General features: G+C 39.9%; 1 protein-coding gene across 1 annotated transcript in view; it reads right to left on the bottom strand.

Moving 5' to 3' along the window:
- Positions 1 to 520: 520 nt before the first annotated feature.
- The window catches only part of UGCG (UDP-glucose ceramide glucosyltransferase), a 43,103-nt gene continuing 20,007 nt past the window's right edge, over positions 521 to 23,616 (bottom strand). The window contains exons 2-9 of the mRNA XM_056117203.1: positions 22,553 to 22,694; positions 15,071 to 15,173; positions 13,672 to 13,773; positions 11,562 to 11,674; positions 6,925 to 7,103; positions 5,148 to 5,234; positions 4,511 to 4,700; positions 521 to 3,116 (exon numbers count right to left, since the gene is read on the bottom strand). Coding sequence (XP_055973178.1) covers positions 2,946 to 3,116; positions 4,511 to 4,700; positions 5,148 to 5,234; positions 6,925 to 7,103; positions 11,562 to 11,674; positions 13,672 to 13,773; positions 15,071 to 15,173; positions 22,553 to 22,694 — 1,087 coding nt within the window. The 3' untranslated portion in view covers positions 521 to 2,945. The remainder of the gene's footprint in view (positions 3,117 to 4,510; positions 4,701 to 5,147; positions 5,235 to 6,924; positions 7,104 to 11,561; positions 11,675 to 13,671; positions 13,774 to 15,070; positions 15,174 to 22,552; positions 22,695 to 23,616) is intronic.

Genomic DNA, 23,616 nt, shown 5'->3' with positions numbered 1-23,616 from the left:
ATTCTTCCTCTCCTGAACCTCATCCCCAAACAAGAGCATTCTGCTTTTATAGACCGGCAATAAAACATGTGTCAGAGGAGATGGGGAGGAGTCCGGCCTTGGACTTTGTGCGGGCTGCAGTTAAGTCTGGCTCCCATTTATATCTCTGAGAGCAAAACCATTGCATTCCTTATCTGGCTGGGTTAAGGTGGTGCAAGACAGGTGAGAGGTGCCTAGGGAACACTGAGTCTATTCTAAACGTCATTACTGGCCAGTGCTTCTCAAAAGGGCGTGCAGAAAACAATGGAATAAATCAGAATTTCTGCATCTGTATATATATTTTAATTTCTAGAAAGTTGTCCAAGAGACTCTAATTACCTCAAAAAGTCCAATATTAAGTGATTAACTGATCTGTAGCAGAGGTGATTGTGAAGATTTCAAAACTAACGCTTGACAGAATTCTTCTAATAATTATTGTATGTAATTAATGAGATAGTAAGAACATAATAAAAATATAAAAAGTACACCAAAACACATTGCCCATATTTTGATTGTATTCAAACTTTTATTTTTTTTCAACAAAAACTTAAGACAATGATTTTAAATAATAAAAACATGGCATAATCTAGACCTTTTTTTCTATAGACAGTTTATTAAATTTGGACTCCTACAGTTCTGTTGTGATGCTTTCTTCAACATGTATATTATTTCTAGTTTATCACTTAAACTTGCTAAACAAAGGTTCATTCTGACTGCTTAAATGAGGCATCACTTGACGGAAATATTCCACACTCCCACATAAAACACATGTACCGAACAGTCATATTTTCTATTTACAAAATACAAGAAGTCTGTCCTGCCATTTTGGTTTTGCTGTTACACTGCCCACATTGAGACCAGCAAAGCGCTAATAAGAAGGAAGGCCTCACTTCAGCAGTACAAAGGATGGCATCAACCAAACTTCATTAAACAAACCAACAAAATTACAAACAAGGTCGGCAAAATTCAACTGAGTAATAGTGATTTAACAATAAATAAAAGAGTGGGTCACAACTAGACTGGTTTTCACTGTGCAACTTTCCTTGGGGAAAATATTACCCATTTCACATACACAGGAATATGCATCAAAGTCTTTGTTCACGAAGAAAATGCCCTTCAAATTAACTTATCATCAGGCAAAAAAAAAAAAAAAGAATCAAAAAATTAAAAACAAAGCAGTTTGGCCCAGAGAAAAGTCTCAAAATATGCATATACAAAGTATATAAATATTCTTGGATATACTGCCATTTAAACCATGTAGAGAAGTCATCTAACAATGAAGTGAATTGGCTCAGTGAAGTGAAAACGTGTTCATTTTCTATAGATCTGTTATTGCTAATATGCTATTCATTATGCTTTGACGTAAAAACTGGCATCACCTGGAATTTAAAGCTGCCATATTGCCAGGTCAGCCTTGTAGCAGGCATTCATATGGACAACATGCCATCCAACCCTGGAGGAAAGCAAAAACTCCACTACAAGAAAAAGGAAGAACCAGAAAAATAAAATAAAAGGGGCGGGGAGAAGTGGCTTATGCACTGTCTCTTACATGTTTGCCTATTAAAACAAACAAACAAACAAACAAAAACAAAAACAGTCCAGTTCACCACAAGTTAAGCACAACCTGACAAGCAAGTTTGGCGCATGAGGGGTAGGAGAGAGTGAAATTCAGCATGCACTTACGACTAGCACTGCAGTCTATTGTCATACAAAGTGGAATACAAAAATCCAATTTAAATAGGGCTAGACTAACTGTAATAGTAAAAACAAAAGCGCACACACACACACACACACACACAGTAGACTTAGTTTGATGACTTAGTTCGATACTGATTCAGTTTAAGGGTCAAACTTATCCTGTCCTCCCCCCGCCCCCCCCCCCGCTTAATATTCTAACTGCAATTTATTTATTGATGGCTAGAATATTTACTTTAAAAAGATATTAAATACCTGTATCATGAAAGTACATTCTTTTTTTTTAACAAGAAGACATACTGTGTAAGAAAATAGCTCAATGTGTGAAATGTGTCTGAAATGCATTTTTTTCCCTCACAACTATCAAAACATTCACTCACGCAGAAATAAAACCACCCCCCACCCCCAAAAAGATAAGGGAAGATGGGGTGGGTCAGGAGAGAAGAGAGCAGGGAAGGAAAGGTTTACCAGCACAGTGATTGATTAACAATGGTTCAAGACAGAACCAACAAGAGTTGGTCACAAAGATGCCTTCAGTACGTGGCTACAATTGAAAACCAAACTCAGCCACTTTTGGTTCATTGCAGTGAGACCAAAAACATCTCCTCACAGATTCATATAAATACTAGACTCCAGCTCTTTTTATTAAAGTTTTTTCCATTTGTTTTTGCAAGGCCTAGCTACCTTATTACAGTTTTTATTTGCTCTGCAACAACTACAAGAGGTAGGCATAAAGCATGAAAAAGTTTCTCAGTTAGTACCTCGAATGCAGCTGTTCAGTTCCATTTAGATGCACTAAGTGATTACCTTCTAGCTATTTCCGAACCTTTGAACCAAGCTGCCATCATCCCTTAAATGTTGTATCATCAACAAGTAAGAAACTTTCTCGACTGAAGGATACTGTCAGAGGGCTTGTTGCAGAGCATTTATATATATATACTACCTGTATTGAATTTTAAAAAATAAACAAAACCCAAACCCAGGTTCCTAGAACCAAGTCTCTTGATTCTCTACTTCCACAAAATTAAAGTGTACCTTTTGGCCAAGACTACCGATGTGTTTTGTTTTGTTTTTCCACAGACGCAAGTGCCATGCAAAATAAATTAAAGAACAAGATACCAAAAACATACATATGATAAAACTACTGAAGGTAGATCTTTTAAAAGCATTTCTATAAACATAATTTATAATACTTCTCTTTTCTTCCTCTATGTACAGTCACAAAGCTGTCGTTATACGTCGAGGATTTCCTCGGCTGTGCCTCCACAGCGTAACCTGTAGCGACCAGTTCTCCAGCTAATCGTAGGGTCCCATAATGCCGACAAGAAAATATATATTGTCATGGATTCCCGGATGAACCAAGCTACTGCATAATCAAGTTTTGAAAAACACAGCGTGCCACCCTAAAAGCGAAAAAAGAGAAAGGACATCTGACTGGCCAGCCGCAAGACTAAGATACGCTTAACAATCATTTCTTCCATTTTAATCTTTTCAGCAGTATCGAAAGTCAAGTCTGCTTCTTTATATAATTCAATTTCCACGCGGTATTGATGAAGGAAATGTTAATTACAAGAAGCAGCAGCATTAGAATTACAGCTAGGGTCGAAGAGAGAGTATAGCAGGTACAGTGGGGTAGGCACTTGCCTTGCAAGCCGCTGACCTGGGTTCGATCCCTGGCACCCTATTACGGTGCCCAAGCCCTGCCAGAAGTGATTCCTGAGCACAGCAGTGTGGCCCAATCAACCCCTCCAAAAAAATGAAAACCTACTGCTTATAAAATCCTGCTACCTTAGCACACTATTTGTGATAGCTTAACAGTATCCAAAAGCTTAATAAAAGTGACAATATAACCACTTTGTCTTCTTGAGATATTTCGGAGTTGGTGGGGTGCAGACAGTGGCCTACCACCGGCCATGTCCTAGCTATAAAACCTCTGAACGTTAAACATCAAGTTATTAATAAAATCATGTCAATGTGCAGCAACGTGGGTTGAACTGGAGGATGATCTTTATGTTAAGTTAAAGGGCAGGGCCACACTAAGTTATTCTCACTAATCTCTGGCATACAGAATAACCTGCCGAGGGAATGGCAGGTAGCAGAGGTGGGCAAAACACTGGTTCTAGATTACGGGCATGAAAATGGCAAGGCAAGAGAGAAATAGAGCTGGGAAGGAAGAAGAGATCTGGAAGCTACCGAGGGCCAGGAACAAGGGCCTTGGATCCCTCTCTGGTGTAGGGTCAAAGTATCTGAACATATCTACACCACTGGATCCAACACTACTGTAGACTGGGGGCCCCAAATTATAGCAATTACATGCAACTGTCAAAGAGTTAGATTTGGGGGTGGGGGAGTGAAGGTGAGAAGACTGCGTGCCTGAAAACCCCAATGTAAATAACCATGTAAATCATGGTGTCTAAATGGAAAAAGAAAAGTTATCAGATTACCAAGTGGTGGGCAGAGGTGGTGGGAGGAATGAAGAAGTGAAGAATATAAGGGCAGTGGCAGAGGCATTGGGCACTTTGGTGGTTGGTGAGCTGTAGTAACCACACCCATTAAAAGCATGTTAATACTACTGTCGCTACTACTACTACTGTTAATATTATAATCTAAACTGTAATAATAATAAAATATTTTTTACTTCAACTTGTATGTTTATGCACCGTTAGGGAAAGCAATGTTTAAACCACATAAGCAACCTTTTGTGGGAAGCTGAACAACAGTTTAGATCGACCTTTCATAAATTAAAATAGTTGTAGTTCCAAGTGACTACCAAGCCTTTTCATGCCTATCCACATACCTGGACACCCCTGAGTTGAATGTAGTCAAATATAAACCATGCCAGGCAATGACACATGAAAAATACCATAATATCCCATCTGAATACATGGTGGGCCGCCCAACCAATTATTAGGCTGGCAACAAAGCATTCTGAAATTGGCTCACAAATGATTGTAGCAGGAAGCATGTTTATTCGCAATTTGGTCCACCTTAAAAAAAAAAAAATTAAAGGTTTACTTTTCATAGCCCGGTTTCAAGACTGATGATTCTTTTCTTCAAAACATCACAGGTCTCCACACTATTACACAGACACTCCTCTATATCAATCTTTAATGAAACTTTACAAATTTATTTGAATGAAGGACATTCTTGATGAATAAAGATTACGAAATCCAAAGAGCAGATAGAATGTTAGAAAATAGACTGGCATATAAAAGAATAATCTAAGTTTCAGCATCTCTGTATGAATGGTTTCAGTGTAACACACAAGAGTGTAATATAAGAAAATATACACATTTAAAGTTAGAAGTTAAACTATTTTGTGGAACTAAAAAAAAATCTATCCTTAGCTTTTATTTTAAATGTTAGATTACATAAAAATGAATCCTACCTCTCTTATAAAAGAATATAAAAAAGAAAAAAGTCAGCTGATTTACCTGATCATTCTGGACTGAAACTGAGAAATTGAATAGGAGCCAGAGTTTTGCATGGCAACTTGAGTGGACATTGCAAACCTCCAACCTCTGAAAAGAAAGATAATTATAAAATGAGCTCTGGACTATGAACACATACAAGCCTGACTGGTTATGCATTTACTCATCACTATAAAGAGTTACCAACTGCTCATGTTCTGGGCGAGCCTTGTTCTCAGGATTAGCATCTGCTTAGGGAACATATCATACTTAAGGATGTTTCAGCAATTATACAGACCTACAACAGTATCATCTAACAGCTGGAAGAACTGTAGCACTATAGTTTAACGAACTCAAAACATATAGGCATTCTGAAGATAACCAAATGCAGAGAGGGCTTTGCTGAATAATTGTCTCTGATCACTACTGATTAAAAAAAAATAAAAGGAAGGGTTATGAAGACACCAAGAAGTCCAAGAAACACAAAATGAGAAAAAGTGACATTATGCACTTGGCTTTTGGGAGACAGAGCGATGCCATGAACAACATGAACGCCCTATTAGAGACTTTTAAAAGCACACTTAAACTTTTAAAATCCTATCTTTAGCAAATGATCACATAAGCAATGACCCCCTTTCTAAGCAAACATTGTTATCATTTTTTTTTTTTTGCTTTTTAGGTCACACCTGGCAATGCAAAGGGGTTACTTTCCTGGCTCTGCACTCAGGAATTACCCCCGGCGGTGCTCAGGGGACCATATGGGATGCTGGGAATCGAACCTGGGTTGGCCGCGTGCAAGGCAGCAAACGCCCTACCCACTGTGCTATTGCTCCAGCCCCCAAACACGTTATCATTTTGGGATAGAGAAATGTTGAATCAATTGTGGGAATCATTAGGTGGTTTCCTAGCAGAGTACTGAAATTTCAAATTTGAAATTATATTCCTTAAGATCTCTCCTCTTGGCTTATGCATGGGTTTTGTTTTTATTATTTTTTTTAAAGAGGCCACATCCTTTGATGCTGTTGTCTTCTCCTGGTGGGGACACTCGGCCTGCCGGTACAGACTTCACGGTTCAGTGCTTAGAGGGCTGGGGACATGTGGTATTGGCACTGAAATTCAGGACCATGTGTCTGCTAGTCATGTGCTAGATCACTCACACCATCTCCCCAGCCCCCTGTAACAATGATTTTTAAAAAATTACTCTAAAACGCACAAAAATTTAAATCCATCATAACAAAAACTCAATCACAGGGCAATTGCCTTTCAATCACTTCAAAGGCATTACTTTGAAGACTGTGGAGCCATTGGAACGCTTATTTGCTTCATTAGGATACATCAATGAAAATACTAGAATTACTGTCAAAAAAAAAAAACACATTTGTACTCACTAGCCGAAAATAAAACCGACTTTGATCCAAGAGTTTAACGAACAGAGTAGATCAAGTGAAGCTAAACGCTGAAGATTCTACAGCCTAGGGGGTGCTGGGAAGAGCTCAAAGGTAGAATCCCTATCTTACTGGCATGAGGCCGCGAGTTCACCAGTCCCCACTCACCCAGAACAGCCCCCATGCCAAGTGTGACCCGAGAAGCACTGGTGTTTGCCATGCCCAGCACTCAGCCAAGGGACCCACTGGCGCACTGCAAACCACGTGTGTGAGGATCACAATTGAAAAAGGAGAATGCTTGTGAGTATAAGGCCAGGTGTGTGCAGGTCCCCAAGTCACTGCGGCAACTACAATGGGAAGAGCACAGGGGAGCTCAGGGTGGAAAAGCAGAACTTAATTTAATCTCGTTTTCTTACCGATCAGCTATTGCTTTAGCCATAAAGTAATCTTCAGCGATGTACTGAGCAAACGCGATCAGCCCTCCTGCCTGATCTAATACGTCCTTTCTCATTAAACAAGACATTCCTGTCACACACTTGAAACCCGTTACATTGGCAGAGATGTAGGACCTTGGATGGGAAGTTCCAAAGTACACCTGTCAAAACAAAAACATCAAGTGGGCAATTACAATTTGATTATCAAATGTATGGTGTATGTGACTTTTTCTTGTAATGAATTTCCTTAAAACATACTTGAATGTATATATAAATATAGAATACATAATTACATGTGAATTTATGCATATGATTCTTAGAGAAACTATCTGTATAAAAAGTGGTGCAAAATTGGGACTGGAGCAATAGCACAGCAGGTAGGGCATTTGCCTTGCACACGGCCAACCCGGGTTTGATTCCCAGCATCCCATATGGTCCCTTGAGCACTGCCAGGAGTCATTCCTGAGTGCATGAGCGAGGAGTAACCCCTGTGCAATGCCAGGTGTGACCCAAAAAGCCAAAAAATATATATATATATCAGGCAGTAATATCTTACTTGGTTGCCCACTCTTGTTATTATCTCTTTTACAAATATATGCCCCAAAACAAAACAAAAAAATTGTTTATAGGAAAGACAAGAGTATCTTGTTCTGAAACAAACATTGCCATTTCTAAATCTGCAGGATGGATGACAAGATTAATCCAAGTAGAATTTAATCTGAATAGAAAGTAAGACAGGTATGACATCAGTTAATAAAACATTAACAATACTTTTTATAGGGGTCACACCCAGGAGTGCTCTGGGGCCACTGGTGCTATACCCGGTAATGCTGGGGACTGAACACAGGGCCATGCATTGGGTTTCTATAACTGTGCTTGATTCCCAGTCCCAGCAAAGTTTCCTACTTACAGAATATTCAAGGAAGTGAATGAAGGGTAGACCGCATGATACACCCACACACAAACCTCCCATGGGTAGACCAATCTACAGGAGAATCCTTCTGTAACTGTTCCACAGCTATGTGTTGCCTGCCCCTGTGTGGGTCAGTTTCTTCCCAATTTCTCCCATTTTACTTTCCACAAGCAAGATGAGTACTAAAATGCCCCTATTTTCATGTCCTTTCCCTAGGTATGCTTTTGAAACCATGAACTATAGAAGCTGCCAAATTCCTGGTCCAATCGTTGGGCATCACTGCAGTTACTGCACATGAAACCATGCATTACTTGCATCTGAGATATGCTGAACTTTCTAATTAGCTCTGAATAAAGAACAGTGATCTTTCTCAATGGCAGAGTTACACCCAGAGACTTGGAATAAGAGAGATTTGGAATATGGGACAAGAATATGATTCTGATGGCCTACTTCCATATTAACCTATGTCAAAAAAGCAAAGAAAACTTAAAACTTTAAGAAAACTTAAACTTAAAACTTCTAAGACTAGAAACATATATCTTTTTTTTTTTTTTTTTTGCTTTTTGGGTCACACCCAACAATGCACAGGGATTACTCCCGGCTTATGCACTCAGGAATTACTCCCGGCAGTGCTCGGGGGACATATGGGGTGCTGGGAATCGAACCCGGGTCAGCCGCGTGCAAGGCAAATACCCTACCCGCTATGCTATTGCTCCAGCCCCTAGAAGCATATATCCTAATTTTTTAAGCAATTATCGATGAGGTGACATCTCAGGAAGGAAACACAATGAGGGACCATGAGGAGAAGTTACTTGACAGACTGGAATAATTCTTTCCATCCACTCAAAGTATGGCAGAATGTCCCTTAGAAATTAAACCTAAGTATCTGGGAGATGTTTATCAATGGCACATACATTGCTTGGATATTTGTATAAAAAAAAAAAACAAGGTGTCATGCAAGAACTTTTTTGGTTTTTTTTTTTTCAGCACCTACTATAATTTCTTTTATTTATTTTTTTATTTGGAGCCACATGTGGCAATGTTCAGGGGTTACTCCTGGCTTTGCTTCCAAGAATCATTCCTGACAGTGCTCAAGGAACCATTTGGAATGCCAGGGATAGAATCTGGATCAGTCACATGCAAGGCAAGAGCCCTACCAACTGTATTACCACTCTGGCTATTTATTAGAATAAATTTTATTAAAATTAAAAAAAAATAATACAATTTATTACAACAAATTTAGAATAAAACCTACAATTATTAGAATAAATTCTAATTTATTTAGAATTTCTAAATAAAATCCTATTTAAGACTTCTGATTTCGTACTGTAGGACAAGTATACTGGAGGCATTGGAAGAAGTGCTTATGCTTTATACTGCCAAAGGTCAAAATTCAAGTTTTAGTAATGTACCTGTACTTACTATGTGGCGGTCAAAAGATTATTAATTCCAAGAAGCATTAATGCAGATAACCTGGAAGTAATCTGCCATATTCAAAGACTGAAATGATAATCTGTCTCTTATAACATTAAGTCCTTCATTCTAAATGCTAAACAGTATAAGGATAGTCAAATCAAGTACAAAACATATAGATGATGAGACTATAATATAATAAATAAAAATTACTTTGGGGGACCAAGAAATACCTCAATGGATTCAATGGGCAGGTATGTTAGCCTGGCATTCACAAGACCCCAAGTTCAATCCCCAGAACAGCATCACATATCTTGGGGCACACCACCAGGCAGCCACTGTGGCTCCAAGCCTGAGAATTATAAGTATCACCAGACCTGAACACTGAACTAAAGAGTCCGCATAATAGGTTCTGGCCTTCTGAGCACCATTTGGGGGAATGCTAACCTCCAAAATTACTATTAAACGAAATTACTAATGATAGAGAGGAAAGCTTAAGGACTGAGGGCAAAAAAGGTGCAAGTTGTTTTTAGAATACTACTACTATCAAAGTGGAAAGATACTAACAAAAATAAACAAAAACTTGTAATTTTTAAAACCTAGTTATATGTTCCATGGATTTTTCTTTAGAAATAATTTATAATTTCCTATACACAGGTCTGTATCTCAGTTATAGGTTAAAGAAAAGAGTGAAAAATAAAAAAATTTGCAGTTATTTAGCAATATCTTAAATTGATTTTACATTTACTATAAACAACTTTCATTGTTTATATACGTGAAATACTCTTGACATTTTAAAAACCATTCTTTTAAGATTGGTTCTTTGAAAAAACTATCTAACGTGAGCTTTTATAATCCCTCTAAGATGTTCCAAGGGGGCCACAGCACTAGACTAAGGGACCAATGAGTAGGACAGGGTGGGGGTGGGTGTAGAAAGAAACTAAAGTAAGAAGAGGGTCATGGTCAGAAAAGGTCAACAAACTCTGGTTTAGCTTATTTAGACTACAGGTCAGGACAGTGCTAAATGGTGAAACAGGGGGGTGTCACCCCCCCCAAAAAAACCCTTAACATTTAAAAATGAAAAAATCTGGGGATATGCTTTGTGCCACCATATCTAGAGTATCACAATAATCACGGTCCTCCCGTTGTTCTTCGATTTACTCGAGCGGGCCCAGTAATGTCTCCATCATGAGACTTGTTCTTACTGTGCCTGGCATATCGAATACGTCACGGGGAGCTTGCCAGGCCCTGCCGTGTGGGCGAGATCCTCTCGGTAGCTTGCTGGGCTCTCCGAGAGGGGCGGAGGAATTGAACTCGGGTTGGCCATGTTGGCCGCTTGTATGGCGAACGCCCTACCACTGTGCTAAGAGTACTCAGAGCTTTCTCTGGTTATTGGCTCAAGAATCACTCATAGTTGGGTACTGGGGATAGAACCAAGGTAGGTCACACGCAAGGCAAGCACCCTACTCACTGCACTATCTCTCCAGTCCTAAATAAAATTTTTTGTGGTTCATTATCAGTGAATGCTTGATGTATATGCCTAATTTAAACCCCTACCTACCAGGGAGTTAGGTAAATATTTCTTGGGTAAAAGGGGTCACAAGTGGGTAAGTCTAGAGCAGTGAATCTCAATGTTGACTTCACAGTGGAGTCATCTGAACAGAATTAAAAATATTAAGGCCTGGATCCCACCCTCAGAAAGGCTCCAATATCACTGACATGACTGTGGTCTCACCCTCAATCATGTTATGAGGAATATTAGAAAGTCACTAGGGGCTTTAAAAGCTCCCCAAGTGATTCAAATAAGAACGATGGTTTAAGACCCCTTAGTCTCAAAGAGAAAATTGGAAGTGGCAGCAAATGCTCTTACAGAGGGTCTACTGTGTTGAGCTGGTAATCAAGTTTCCAGATGCTTCCTGTGCATTTGTTTTCTGTTAATGCGTAGCTCGTTCAGTGGTGAGGGACCCAGAAATGCGCTCACAAAAGAAAATACTCGGCCTGGAGAGGAGGCAAGGTGCTTTGCCCTGCTTGCAGAAACCCCAGTTCAACCCTCCGAGCACTTCTAGAGGTCCCTTCTGAACACAGAACCAGGAATAGCTCCTGAGGACTGTAGGCATGGCACCCAAGAAAGAAAAATTACTCTCAACTTTGGGCTCTAAGACCTGGCAGATTCAAATGGATTTAGTGTTCAGGTAGCTCATCCCAAATCTCAAGATCATGTCAAATTTCTAAAAAGGTAGGTAGGAAGCTGGAAATATTTAGGAACATTTATATTTAGGAAGATCACACTTACCTGTTCTAACGTGGCAGCAAAGCCCTGTCTGTCAGCCACATAAGGCAGCCCATGTACCAACCCTACTTTTTCTGTCATCTGGTTAACCATGTCAGTGAGAGTGTCTGGAATTACTATAATAAAAAAAGGGGGGAGGGAGGGGAAGGTAAACAAGAAGGGAGAAAAGAATTATTTTAGTAAGACACCCACTAATGCAAAATGTTATCTTGGGAGTTACGAACTACTAAAAGCAATTTTTTAAACCACTTGTATCTAATAACATACATCTCATCACCCTTTCTGAGTGGAATACAAAATTTAAAAAAAGCTGAATTTACAAGAAGCAATGTCTCCTCCACATGTCTCCAGGCTCCTCTATACCTATGTACCAGTAGCAGGACATATTTTGAAATTGCACCCGCCACCCCCATGTCAGAGCCTCTAAAGTGGAATCACGAACTCTGTGTCCTACTGGGAAAAGGTACAAGATACAGGAGCAGAGGTCAGTGCACCTCAGTTTTTATAATGGCTCCCCATTTCCTAGCCATAGGAAATGAGCCACCATTTTCTCAGAGGGTATGAGATAACCGATCTTAAACAGCTGTCAAGAGGATTCAAAGGAGATTATACTTGACCGATCTGCATGCTGAAAAAGTAACCGATAAACAACAGCAAATAATCTAACGAACAAATGTGAGGAACGAACACAGTCTCTGATCACGGGTTCACTGAAGTGTACCAATGCTGATTACTAAAAAATGCTAAGCCTCCACTAATTTTTAAATTTTAACTTCGGAGTAATTGAAAAAAAAAAAAAAACACTGTACATATCCAACAGCAAACATCTCATATCATCTCACGTAATACTGCATTTTGAGTTCCTTCAAGTCTTTAAGAATTTTAATCTATTGTATAAATTAATGTGGATTTTTTTTTACCTGAAATACCACACCTATCATTCTAGGAGAGTGGTCCCCAAATGCTGCCTCAAAGGGGCAATGGACACATTTTGGAGTTATAAGTGGAGAGGGGTGCTATATTAAGTAGGCAGAGGTCACCTGATAGGTCTCCCCAACAAAAAAGCACCCAATGCCAAATAGCAATAGGAATGAGGTGATTATCTCCAATAATAATCATCATCACCTCCAAAAATTGAAATAATTATATCTAACACAATTTGTTATGCTCCTCACAGTTGCTCTTATTATAGGATACTAATGTTATTAAGGGGCCGGAGCGACAGCACAGCGGTTTGCCTTGCAGGCAGCCAGCCTGGTCGAGCCAGGTTCGATTCCTCCGCCCCTCTCGGAGAGCCTGGCTAGTTACTGAGAGTATCTTGCCCGTACGGCAAAGCCTGGCAAGCTATCCGTGATGTATTCGAGATGCCAAACACAGTGACAAGTCTCAAAATGGAGACGTCACTGGGCCTGCTCGAGCAAAATCGATGAACAACGGGAGGACAGTGTTTGTTTGTCAAGCAATGTTATTAAGAACATAAACATTTAAAAGAGCAGATTATAATTTTACTATATTAAAACTTTCCACTTGATACTGAAATTTTCTATAGTACAAAGCCATAAATTCTAAAATGTATGTATTTCTGTAAAAACCTATTCATTTCTGTCCCTTTTTGTGAGAAAGTACACTATGAGTGACACCAATTAAAATGCAAAATTTTATAAGAACAAGGTAAAAACTAAACCAAGAACTTAGTAGATTTTATAATGACCCATGGCTTTTCTTTTTCTGGGGCGGAGGGGCATACCTGGCAGTGCACAGGGCTTACTCTTGGCTCTGTGCTCAGAGATCACTGCTGATGAGTATTGGGGGGACCACATGCAGGGTCAGGAATCAAACTGGGGTCATATGCATGCAAGGTAAGCACCCTGTACTATGACTCTGGCCCATGACTAAATTTATAATGGCTGGAATTTTCCACTGAAAATAAAAGTATTTTTAAACATGTAATTTTCTAGGTTAGCATAAAAACCATAGCAAGCAAAATTGTGCTATTGTACCATGAAACAGCAATGAAATGATCCACCTTATTAGCGAAATGGACCGATAATGTTTTTTGACTATTTTCAGCATTTTATCATGAAATAACAGTTCCCATAAAATAAGACCTCACCTCTTATTCCACTATCACAAATCCATATAAGATCATACTTCGCAACTTCATATCCAGGCATTAAATTATTAATTTTAGGATTAATGCCAACTTTTTTGCCACCTAAAAATTTAAAGATAGAGGTGAAACATTGTGAAATTGATGGAACAATGAACATTTTATATTCTATAAACACATGACTGAGAAAAATGAAAAGTACACACATATTTAATAATTTAAAGTGAGAAACTTTTCATACCAAGGGCCCCAAAACAAAACGGAGAAAAGACATCTGCACTCCTAGGTTCCCTGCAGCATTATCCATAATAGCCAAAATCTGGAGACGACCCAAATGTCCAAGGACACATGACTAGATAAACTATTGGTACCTATACACAATGGAATATTACAAGGCCATAAGAGAAGATCAAATCAAGCACTTTTCTGTTACATGGATGGATGGATCTGGGGAGTCTCATGCTGAGTGAAGTTAGTCAGAAAAGGAGAAATGGACACAGAATGACCTCTCTCATTTGGGGATATAAAGAAACATAATAGCGGAATAACAAAATGCGCAAAGACAACGGAAACAGAACATGAGAACTGGTAGGAAACTCAATATGAAATATGCCACTTGGGGTGGGGTGGGGGCGTGCTGAAGGATACGACAGGGAGAGGGCAGTGATCATGGTAGAGAGAAATGTTCAGTGGGGAGTAGGGAACGGTGCTGAACGGTGGTGAAGTGTTATGTGTGAAGTACTATCAGTAAGAATACTGCAAATCACAACGCACTTATGGGGAGGGAGGGAGCCCCCCTATTGGTGGAGGTAAGTGAACTCTAGTAAAGAGACTGGTATTGAATCACTGTATGCCTGAAAGCCAATCATGAATAACAGCAATTTCATGACGACTAAGTTCTTTAATTACAAAAATAAAGCAATAAGCTTTAAAATTGTTTTGTCCTTTTTTAGCCATCTTCTGCTCCTCCTGGAGAGCCCGGCAAGCTACTGAGAATATCTCGCCCGCACGGAAAAGCCTGGCAAACTACCCATGACGTATTCGATATGCCAATCACAGTAACAAGTCTTACAATGGAGATTGTTACTGGGCCTGCTCGAGAAAAATCGATGAACAACAGGAGGACAGTGCTACAAATAATTCAGAAAAAGAATACTTTTTGAAAAAAAGAAATGCATCTTCTATTCTTAGAAATTCATTAGTTTCGGTTATCTAAGTCTTATGTTCTTACGTCAGTTAAAGAAAAATGAATATAAAAGACAAAAATACCCTTCCAAGTCTTTAGAATAAAGCAAACATGCTAATCATTTCAATGGGGCGAAGCTAGCACATTAGAGTTTAATGCAAGATTACTGACGATACTATTAAAGCAAAATAATTACTTAGAATTTCAATTACTTACCTATAAACAACCTAGCATCAACATTTGGATATTTTCCCAGAAGCTTCTTACACACATCAATGGCTGGATCGTCATGATCTTGTACACAAAGGAGTACTTCATACTAATCAAAGAATATATTTCATTTATGTTAAAACTTTTTTGAAGAGAAAATAAAAGCACTTATTATTAGCATTGAGTGATGGATTCAAAAACCAAAAAAAAAAAAAATTAATAAAAACAAGCAACTGTACCAAGTTTAAAAGTACAGAGTGGAGCCAGAGAGATGGATCGATGGGCTGGCATGCAGATGGCAGCCCAGATTTGATCCCCTGAGCCACCAGGGGTGACAGACAGCTGAGCCCGGCAAGAGCTCCTAAGAGCACACCCTGTGTGAGCCATGCCCCCACCAATAAAATCAGGAAGTGAAGTGAGAATTCAGAATAGATCTACACAGCCAGCATAGCACTTGTTTTAATTGACAGTAACTTCCCCAGAATGGGGAACTGGTTGCAAGCAGGAGAAGGAAGAGGCTGGATGAGCCCACAGCTGCATCTTGCCATTCATTCCCGGAGAGCCCTGGCCTAGTAATTAAACTCCATCTCAAGCTTCTCCAAATCATCACAGAGAAATCTTCTATGAGGCAAAATGCTCACAGTGCAAAAGCAGCAGAGAAAGCAAATAAAAATAAAACACCCTTTCCTAAAATCTGTTATTTCATAAAAATGCTGAAAATTAGAAATCAAATCAAATTCTGATCAGTTTAAAAGGCCTTTCCAAACTCTTTACATTTAAATTTTTTAAAAAATAAACGTGGTATTAGATGGGGGTTGGAGGGGTGGAGTGTTAGGGATAGAACCCAGGGCCAGGTGTTGTATCAAGGTACTGCTTTGCTGCCCTCTAGATTTTGTGTTGGTAATAATTTTTTGAAATGAAATATATTCTTTTATTTCCTTTCTTATATTTCCTTTTATTTTTTTGGGGGGGGGAGGGAGAGCTGGGGGTGGGAAGAGCACTTAACTACACCAGGCTATATTCAAGGCTTCCTCCTGACTCTGTTCAGGTATCACTCCTGACAGGGCTTGGGGACCCTATGTGGTATTATGCAAGTGTCTAACCTGCTGTACTATCTCTCTGACCCTCAGTGTTTTATTTTGCCTGCTGCTATGTTTACTTTTAGATAGTAAATTAAGGAAGTCATTTAAGAGCACTTAACTGGCTAAGTCAAAACTTCCCTGGGGCAAGCACTTGAAAGAGAGAATCTGGGAGCTGGAACAATAGTACAGCAGGTAGGGTGCTTGCCTTGCCTGTGGCCAACCCATTCCATCACAGGTAGGGTATATGCCTTGCCCATGGCCAACCCATTCAGTCCCCCAGCCCTGCCAGAAGTGACCTCTGGGCACTGAGTCAGGAGTAGGGCAGGAGTAGGCCCTGAACACTACTGAGTGTGGCCCCTCGACCTCCCTCCTCCAAATGACTGGGTAGGAAGGGCACAAAAGAGCCAAGACAAAATGCAAGCAAGTTAAGGTGTCTTGCACAGGGTGGGCTGGGGCGATAGCACAGTGGGTAGGGCGTTTGCCTTGCATGCAGCCGACATGGTTGACCCGAGTTCGATTCTTCCGCCCCTCTCGGAGAGCCCGGCAAGCTACCGAGAGTATCTCGCCCGCACGGCAGAGCCTGGCAAGCCGCCCGTGACGTATTCGATATGCCAAACACAGTAACAAGCGCCACAACCGAGACATTTACTTGGCCCGCTCGAGCAAATTGGTGAACAATGGGAGGACAGTGACGTGACAGTGTTGCACAGGGTGAGCCTGTTTAACCTCTCATGCCACATCTAGCTCCATTTACACTTCTGTTTGGGGCCACAGTCAGCAGTGCTCAGAGCTTACTCCTGGCTCTGCACTCAGGGATGAAGTCTAAGTGAGGTGGAGCTCAGGGGACCATATGTATGTAGTGCCAGGGGTCGAACCCATGTTAGCCACATTTGAGGCAAGTGCCCGACCTGCTGTCCTCTCTCTCCAGGGCATCCATTATACTTTTGCAGTAAGAATCTTTGGAGCTTCAGACATAGTCAGGTTAATAGTGGCCTCATTTTCCTGGGCAGGGGCCACCCCTAGCAATGCCCAGGGGTTGCTCCCGATAGTTCAAGGGACCATGTGGTGCTGGGGATCGAAATGGGGCGGTTGCATGAAAGCAAGTGCCTTAACCCCTGAGCTGACCCTTGACTCCAGCCCAGGTTTGTAATAATCTTGAGCTAAATCTCTAAGTCACCATTTAGCAAACTACTAAAAAAAACAACAAAAAATTTAACTGCCTGCTTTGACAAATGAAGATACTACCTTATTATTTTCTGGAATATGAAGAAATTTTTTGGAAAGTGATGTGGTAATAAATTCATGCTGACTCAAGCCAGCTGAACACAGTGTGTGTGTGTGTGTGTGTTGGGCCACACTCAGCGGTTTTCAGGGATTATTCCTGGCAGTGCTCAGAGGGCGATATGGGGTGCTGGGGGAAAAAAAGCCACTTCTGCTGTGTGCAAGGGAAACAAACGCACTACCCACTGAGCCATCACTCGGGCCCAGTAGGTTAAACATTTTTAAGGAAAGGAGGGAGTTTAATGTCCATGAAAATTTAACAAAGCTATTTACCTTTCTGCTCTAAAAAATAACAAAGAGCCAAGGACACAACTTTCTAAGTGATTAACATGCAAGGACTAACTCAGGTAACAGGAAGGCCAGTTTAATTATTTCCACTGATAAACATTCCCAAGAAAGGAAGAAATAAAATATTTACGGTGTCCTCAAGCACGGGGATTAATTACCATTTGCCTTACATTTAGCAGCAAAAACTGGCCGTAAAAGAAACGAGTGGTTCAGCACTTAAGAACCAGACAGACCTTGGATCAATGAAGGTTAAGCTAACAAAAGAAAATTTCTTCTTCCCCCTCTGTGAAAAACAAACAAACCACATTTTCTTAACAATTGTGATAGAGAAACGGCACTCTGCTTTCCTCCTTCATTCTTCCTACCTATTGCTATTATATATTTGCATTATATATTTGCTCTACCTTTAATGACTGACCCAAATTTCCATTCGAAAGATGTTAAAATTATTAAGTAACTTATAGCTGTCCATCCCCAGGGACCAGATGAGTATCTCAGCCTGGGAAGGGCACCATTCCTGGCACACTCCTGAAATTTCCTAGTGGGTGGTTCTATGTCTACACATCTTCAGCATCCTCCAAATTTGACTTTCAAAACATTGCTCTATACAGCTGCCAAAAAGACAATGATCTTAACTAGGAAGATTAGAAAGGTTCAAGGGCTTTCCAGAGGATAAAAGTAACAATTAGCTTTCCTATGATACTAAGCTTCTGAGCCAGGCCTGCTCTAAACAGTTCTTTGTTTTTCCAGCCATCGCAAAGCTTTCTTTAATGCTTTCCTGAAGTAGGCTGTTTTTCAGGTCTGAGTAAATACAGTGAAAGGAAAACTTCAAAGCATTCCAATTTCATAAAATGTAACTAAAAGACCAATTTTAGTTTTAAGTCATTATTATTAAGAAAAATACAGAGAAATATACTCAAAACTGGGGGTGGGGGACCACACTAGGTTAGAGGAAATTTTGAGAGAATGGGAAGGGAATAGTTTACCTCTACTGAAATTCAAAGTTTAAGCTTTACTGATTATCCTTCTTAAAGTTAACTTCAAATGATTATCAAACACCTTCTGATTAGCCAGATTTCAACCAAACTCAGTATTATCTTAACTATGTTCAGAAAGTCACATAACAAATCGATAACTTTCAGCTGTCTCTGATATCAAAAACCTTATTAAATTGGAGGTATGGTCCAATTCTTCTTGAATAAACTTTAAACCTCAACTGCCCAGGATATTCTCTGGCACTGAAAGTGATGAATGTATGTTAGATTAATGCAGAGTTTTATAAGAAAACTGCTCTGATAAAACTGAACACACACCTATTTTCTAGAGCTCTGTAATTTATATGGGTTTTCAAATCTGGTGAATCCGCAACCTATCAGACTTTAGTTTCATTCCAAGTACTGTGGTTGGTGTTATAATAAATGTTCCTATTTTCAATTTTCTTGAATTCTTTGTTAGGAGATTAGTCATAAAATAATTCCTCTTAAGAAAAGCCACACTAGTGACAATGAAAAATCTAAACAGCAGGGCTGGCACACTATAAATTAAGTGTGTATTTGAGAAAAATGAAAAATGAGTATCAGCTACCATACTAACCTCAGTTATTAACCATCAGTTATTAACCTCGCTGTTAATAACTGATCACTAATTAAAAAAATCTCCGATGGCCAGAATTTTTAAAAAGTCACTGTCAGTGCTGAATCTGCCCAAAGGACATCTTGTATGCAATTTAATAGAAAACGAACGTATCCTCACTTTCTCATTCTGGTAATCTTTCCTAAGAAATGACTTTTTCCCAAAAGAACTAGGTATCCATATAAGGTAGGTTCTTAAGACAGAGAAATCTCTCTGGTCCCACCAAAATGTCAACCTAGAAATTCACAGCTAGTGCCAGTAGTAAACATCTTGCATGTATACAAGGTTAAATAAAACAATTTAAAACCTCAACATGTTCTTTTCCTTTTTTCAACAAAGAAAAAAAAAAAAGACTTATAGTATCCTCAGCCAAAAACAGATGAATAAGTTATACCCAGAATGCAGGGTCAGAGAGATAGTACAGCAAGCAAAGCACTTTGCCACATACTTTGCTGACGCGGGTTCAATCCTTAGTACCCCACATGGTCCCTGAGCTCGGCCAAGAGTGAGTCCTGAACACGGGCAGATGTGTGTACCCCTCCCCCACCGCCACCTCCCACTCTCAAAATTGCAGGATGGAAATATTTCCATTCTTTTTTAAAAGAATGTTTATACTTGACAGTAAGGAAAAAGTTAAGTAATCAGGCGTGCTGGGGCTTGACAGTCACACGAGGTCTGTTTGGTGACTGACCACTGTCTGTGTGGAATGATACAATAGCCTCATCTGTTCACCCTTACGCCAATCTGAGTTCACTGGCTCTGCTCCACTCTCTTGCAGAATACTCACCACTGTGTTTTTAGTCTTTGAAAAGCAAATAAAATAAGGTGTGACCAAAACCTTCTTTAGATTGCAGATTTGAACTGCCTTTCCTCTGCATTCCAAATTGCATGACTAATGATACTTTTAGAATTAGGAATGAGCTGCAAACTAAAAAATAAAAATGGGCCAAAAAAGATAATACAACAAGTAAGGCCTTGGGAGAGCTCTAGCTTTACACACAGCTGATCTGGGTTCAATTCCTGGAAACCACACACGGTCTCCACAGCCCTGCAAGGAATGATCCCAGAGCACAAAATCAAAAGAAGTAAAACAACAAGACGCTTGAGGTAATCCCAAATTATAATTTTAAAACATTCAGAGAAATTTAAAAAAAATCAATTCATCCCAATTTTCATAATGTATAAATATGTTCCTGAGATAAGTATGTTCTACAACTAAAACTCACACTAACTTTCATAGGCACTAAAACAACCAGTTGAGAAGAGGAACTGCATAAAAACCAGAACTAAGTTGTACGAGTGGTCGAGCCATGAAAGAGCAAAGGGTTATAAAAGTTAGAGCTGTGAGACCAAGTCTCAAAAAGGAAGATGCATATGATTCTAAGCTATGAGATTCATTCACAATCTATAGTTTTTTTCTTTCAAAAGTATAAATTCTTCTTTGCATTTACTTGCAACATACGAGCTTTCAAATAATTTCATTTTTCTAATTGCAAAAAAATTTAAAATCAGTGTTCTGTCCATCATTCAGAATTAGAAAAGACCACACTTCCAGTGCGAGAACCAAAGTTCAGTGGGTCCGGGGGCGCTTGCCTTGCTTGCAGCTGACCTTGGTTCAATCCCTGCATCCCAAATGGTTCCCTGAGCCCTGTCAGGAGTGATCCCTGAGTGCAGGGCCAGGAGTCAGCACTGAGCACAGCTGGGTGTGGCCCCAACATGTTTTTTTTTAAAAAAAAGGAAGAAAGACCACACTTTCACTGTTAGCTTGGTAAAAAAAATCAAATAGCACTGTAGCACTGCTGTCCCATTGTTCATCGATTTGCTCGAGGGGGCACAAGTAACATCTCCGTTCATCCCTGTCACGTGCTAATGTCGCCCAATGGCATCTTCTCGCTCCAGGAACATGAAGTGAGACTTGTTGTTACTGTTTTTAGCATTATCGAATATGTCACGGGTAGCTTGCCAGGCTTTACTCTGCGGGTGGGATACTCTCGGTAGCTTGCCGGGCTCTCCGAGAGGGGTGGAGGATTTTAAAAAATTATCTAAATGCACTCTCTGCATTATTATACACAAACTGAATTATATACTTCTGCTTTAAATTAGTTTCACATACCTAGACTTGAAAATTCCTAAAGTTATAGGGCTGGAGCGATGGCGCAGCAGGTAGGGCATTTGCCTTGCAGGCGGCCAATCCTGGTTCGATTCCTCTGTCCCTCTTGGAGGACCTGGCAAGCTACCAAGAGTACCCCACCCACTCGGCAGAGCCTGACAAGATATCTGTGGCGTATTTGATATGCCAAAAACAGTAACAAGTCTCACAATGGAGACGTTACTGGTGCTACTGAGAAAAATAAGGGCTAAAGGAAAAGAAATAAGATCATGAAAACCAGTCACTAGGAGAGAGAGGTCTACATTTATCATCTATCTTTTCTTTACTTAGTCTACATTGTCCTAATAAGGGCAGAGCCATCGGGGTGGCAAAATCTAAATGCAGTGCCACAAAGAGGCAAGTAAAAAAGTGAAGTAAATACCCAGCACCCCCCCACCCCCAAATATCAAGGAATATAAGTCTCCTAAGAAACTTAAGGAAAGAGAGAAAAAAAATTTCTCCCATCTCAGAGAAGTGAAAGTCCTGCAATTATGAAGGGAAATGCACATTACAACCTACGGATTGTTAGCAATAAGTGAAAGAGGGCAAAACAAATATTAAAATAAAGAGAAATGAATGCAATTAAAAATCAGGCATGAAGCCCATCTTCCCATCAACAGATCTAGTCCAGATTTCCAGGGAATTCATTTTCTTTCTACCTGTCCCTCTGTCTGTCCATTCACACCACTGGGCATTACTTCTCATTCCCTGCCTCCAGGCCCAGCTGCCTGCACACAGCTTGGAAGGAACACGATTTCCCCGTTTAAACGACCGGGCACTCACTAGTCTCCCAGTATCAGGTACTGCTGATTCTGATGGTGGTCACTTGCAGTTACAAAAGGAACTGACAGTCCATTTTCTCAATCCTGTTTCTGCCCTCTGACTACTAACATGTAAGTCTAATGAGATGGACATCACCAGGAGTTTTTAATACCTTTACCTTATACTGTGTCAGAACTTCCTTTCTAACTGTTTACCAGGAGAAAAGAGAAAAACTAACATTTTTTTTAAAAAAGTATGTTCTAGCCCATTCCAAATGAATACAACACTACTTACTTTGGGGTAATCCAATTCAAAGAATGTTTCCAAGTTGTTGATCAGATTAGGATCCACTCCTTTCAGAGGTTTCAGAAGAGACACTCCTGGGAGCTTGCTATATGGCTGTTTGTCTGTTGCCTTCTTGTTGAGGTGTAGCCGACTGAAAGGCAAAGGAAACATATGTTACTTCTCAAAAATCAAACAGTGCTAACTCGATATAAGGTATTATCACACTATCAATAAAGTGTTTTAAATGTTTATATTGAAAGTCCAGGAGGTTATAAAAGAGGTACAACACACAGCTAGCATGTGTGAGACTGCACAATCCCCACTGACCCCTCAAAAGCACTGCATTACTTCAGTTCCCAGCAACCATCAGTTTTGATGCTCACTTGCTTTTAAAGACTGAGAGGTTTTTAAAGGAAATGGAAGAAAATAAAACAGGAAGACCAAACACTAAGCAGGATGAATGGTCCATTAAAGATTGGAACTAAAGACTACTAATTATTGCTTTATGCCTTATACCTTGCACAATGCCAGGCAATCACTAAACACACAGCGGAGAAAAGAAGGACAGGGCAGTCCGGGAGGGTAGCCAGGCAATGTTAAGAAATTTCTGTAAGAGTCTAGAAGTACCAAGTTGCTGATTTGGCAAATAATATGTCAGAATTACAGATAGGACTGCCCTGGATAGAGAGAAGGGATCACTAAGAAAATGATGGTTGGAGGGATCGGTCAGGATGGGAGATGTGTGCTAAAAGTAGATAAAGGACCAAAGGTGATGGCCTCACAATATCTGTATCGCAAACCATAATGCCCAAAAGTACAGAGAGAGCATGGAGAAACTGCCTGCTAAGGAGGCAGGGGGAGGATGGGAAGGGGGGGGGAGATACTGGGGAGATTGGTGGTGGGGAATGTGCACTGGTGGAGGAATGGATGTTTGATCATTATATGATTATAACTCAAACATGAAAGCTTGTAACTGTATCTCACGGTGATTCAATAAAATAATAATAATAATAATAATAAAAACCAGACAGGACTGCCAATATCAACAAGCTCAGGATGATGATGGCGGACCA

Source organism: Sorex fumeus, unplaced genomic scaffold, assembly GCF_029834395.1.
Source record: "Sorex fumeus unplaced genomic scaffold, SorFum_2.1 ptg000034l, whole genome shotgun sequence".
Lineage (NCBI taxonomy): Eukaryota > Metazoa > Chordata > Mammalia > Eulipotyphla > Soricidae > Sorex > Sorex fumeus.
The sequence above is the reverse complement of the archived record's forward strand: the minus strand, read 5'-3'. Positions and strand labels throughout refer to the sequence as shown.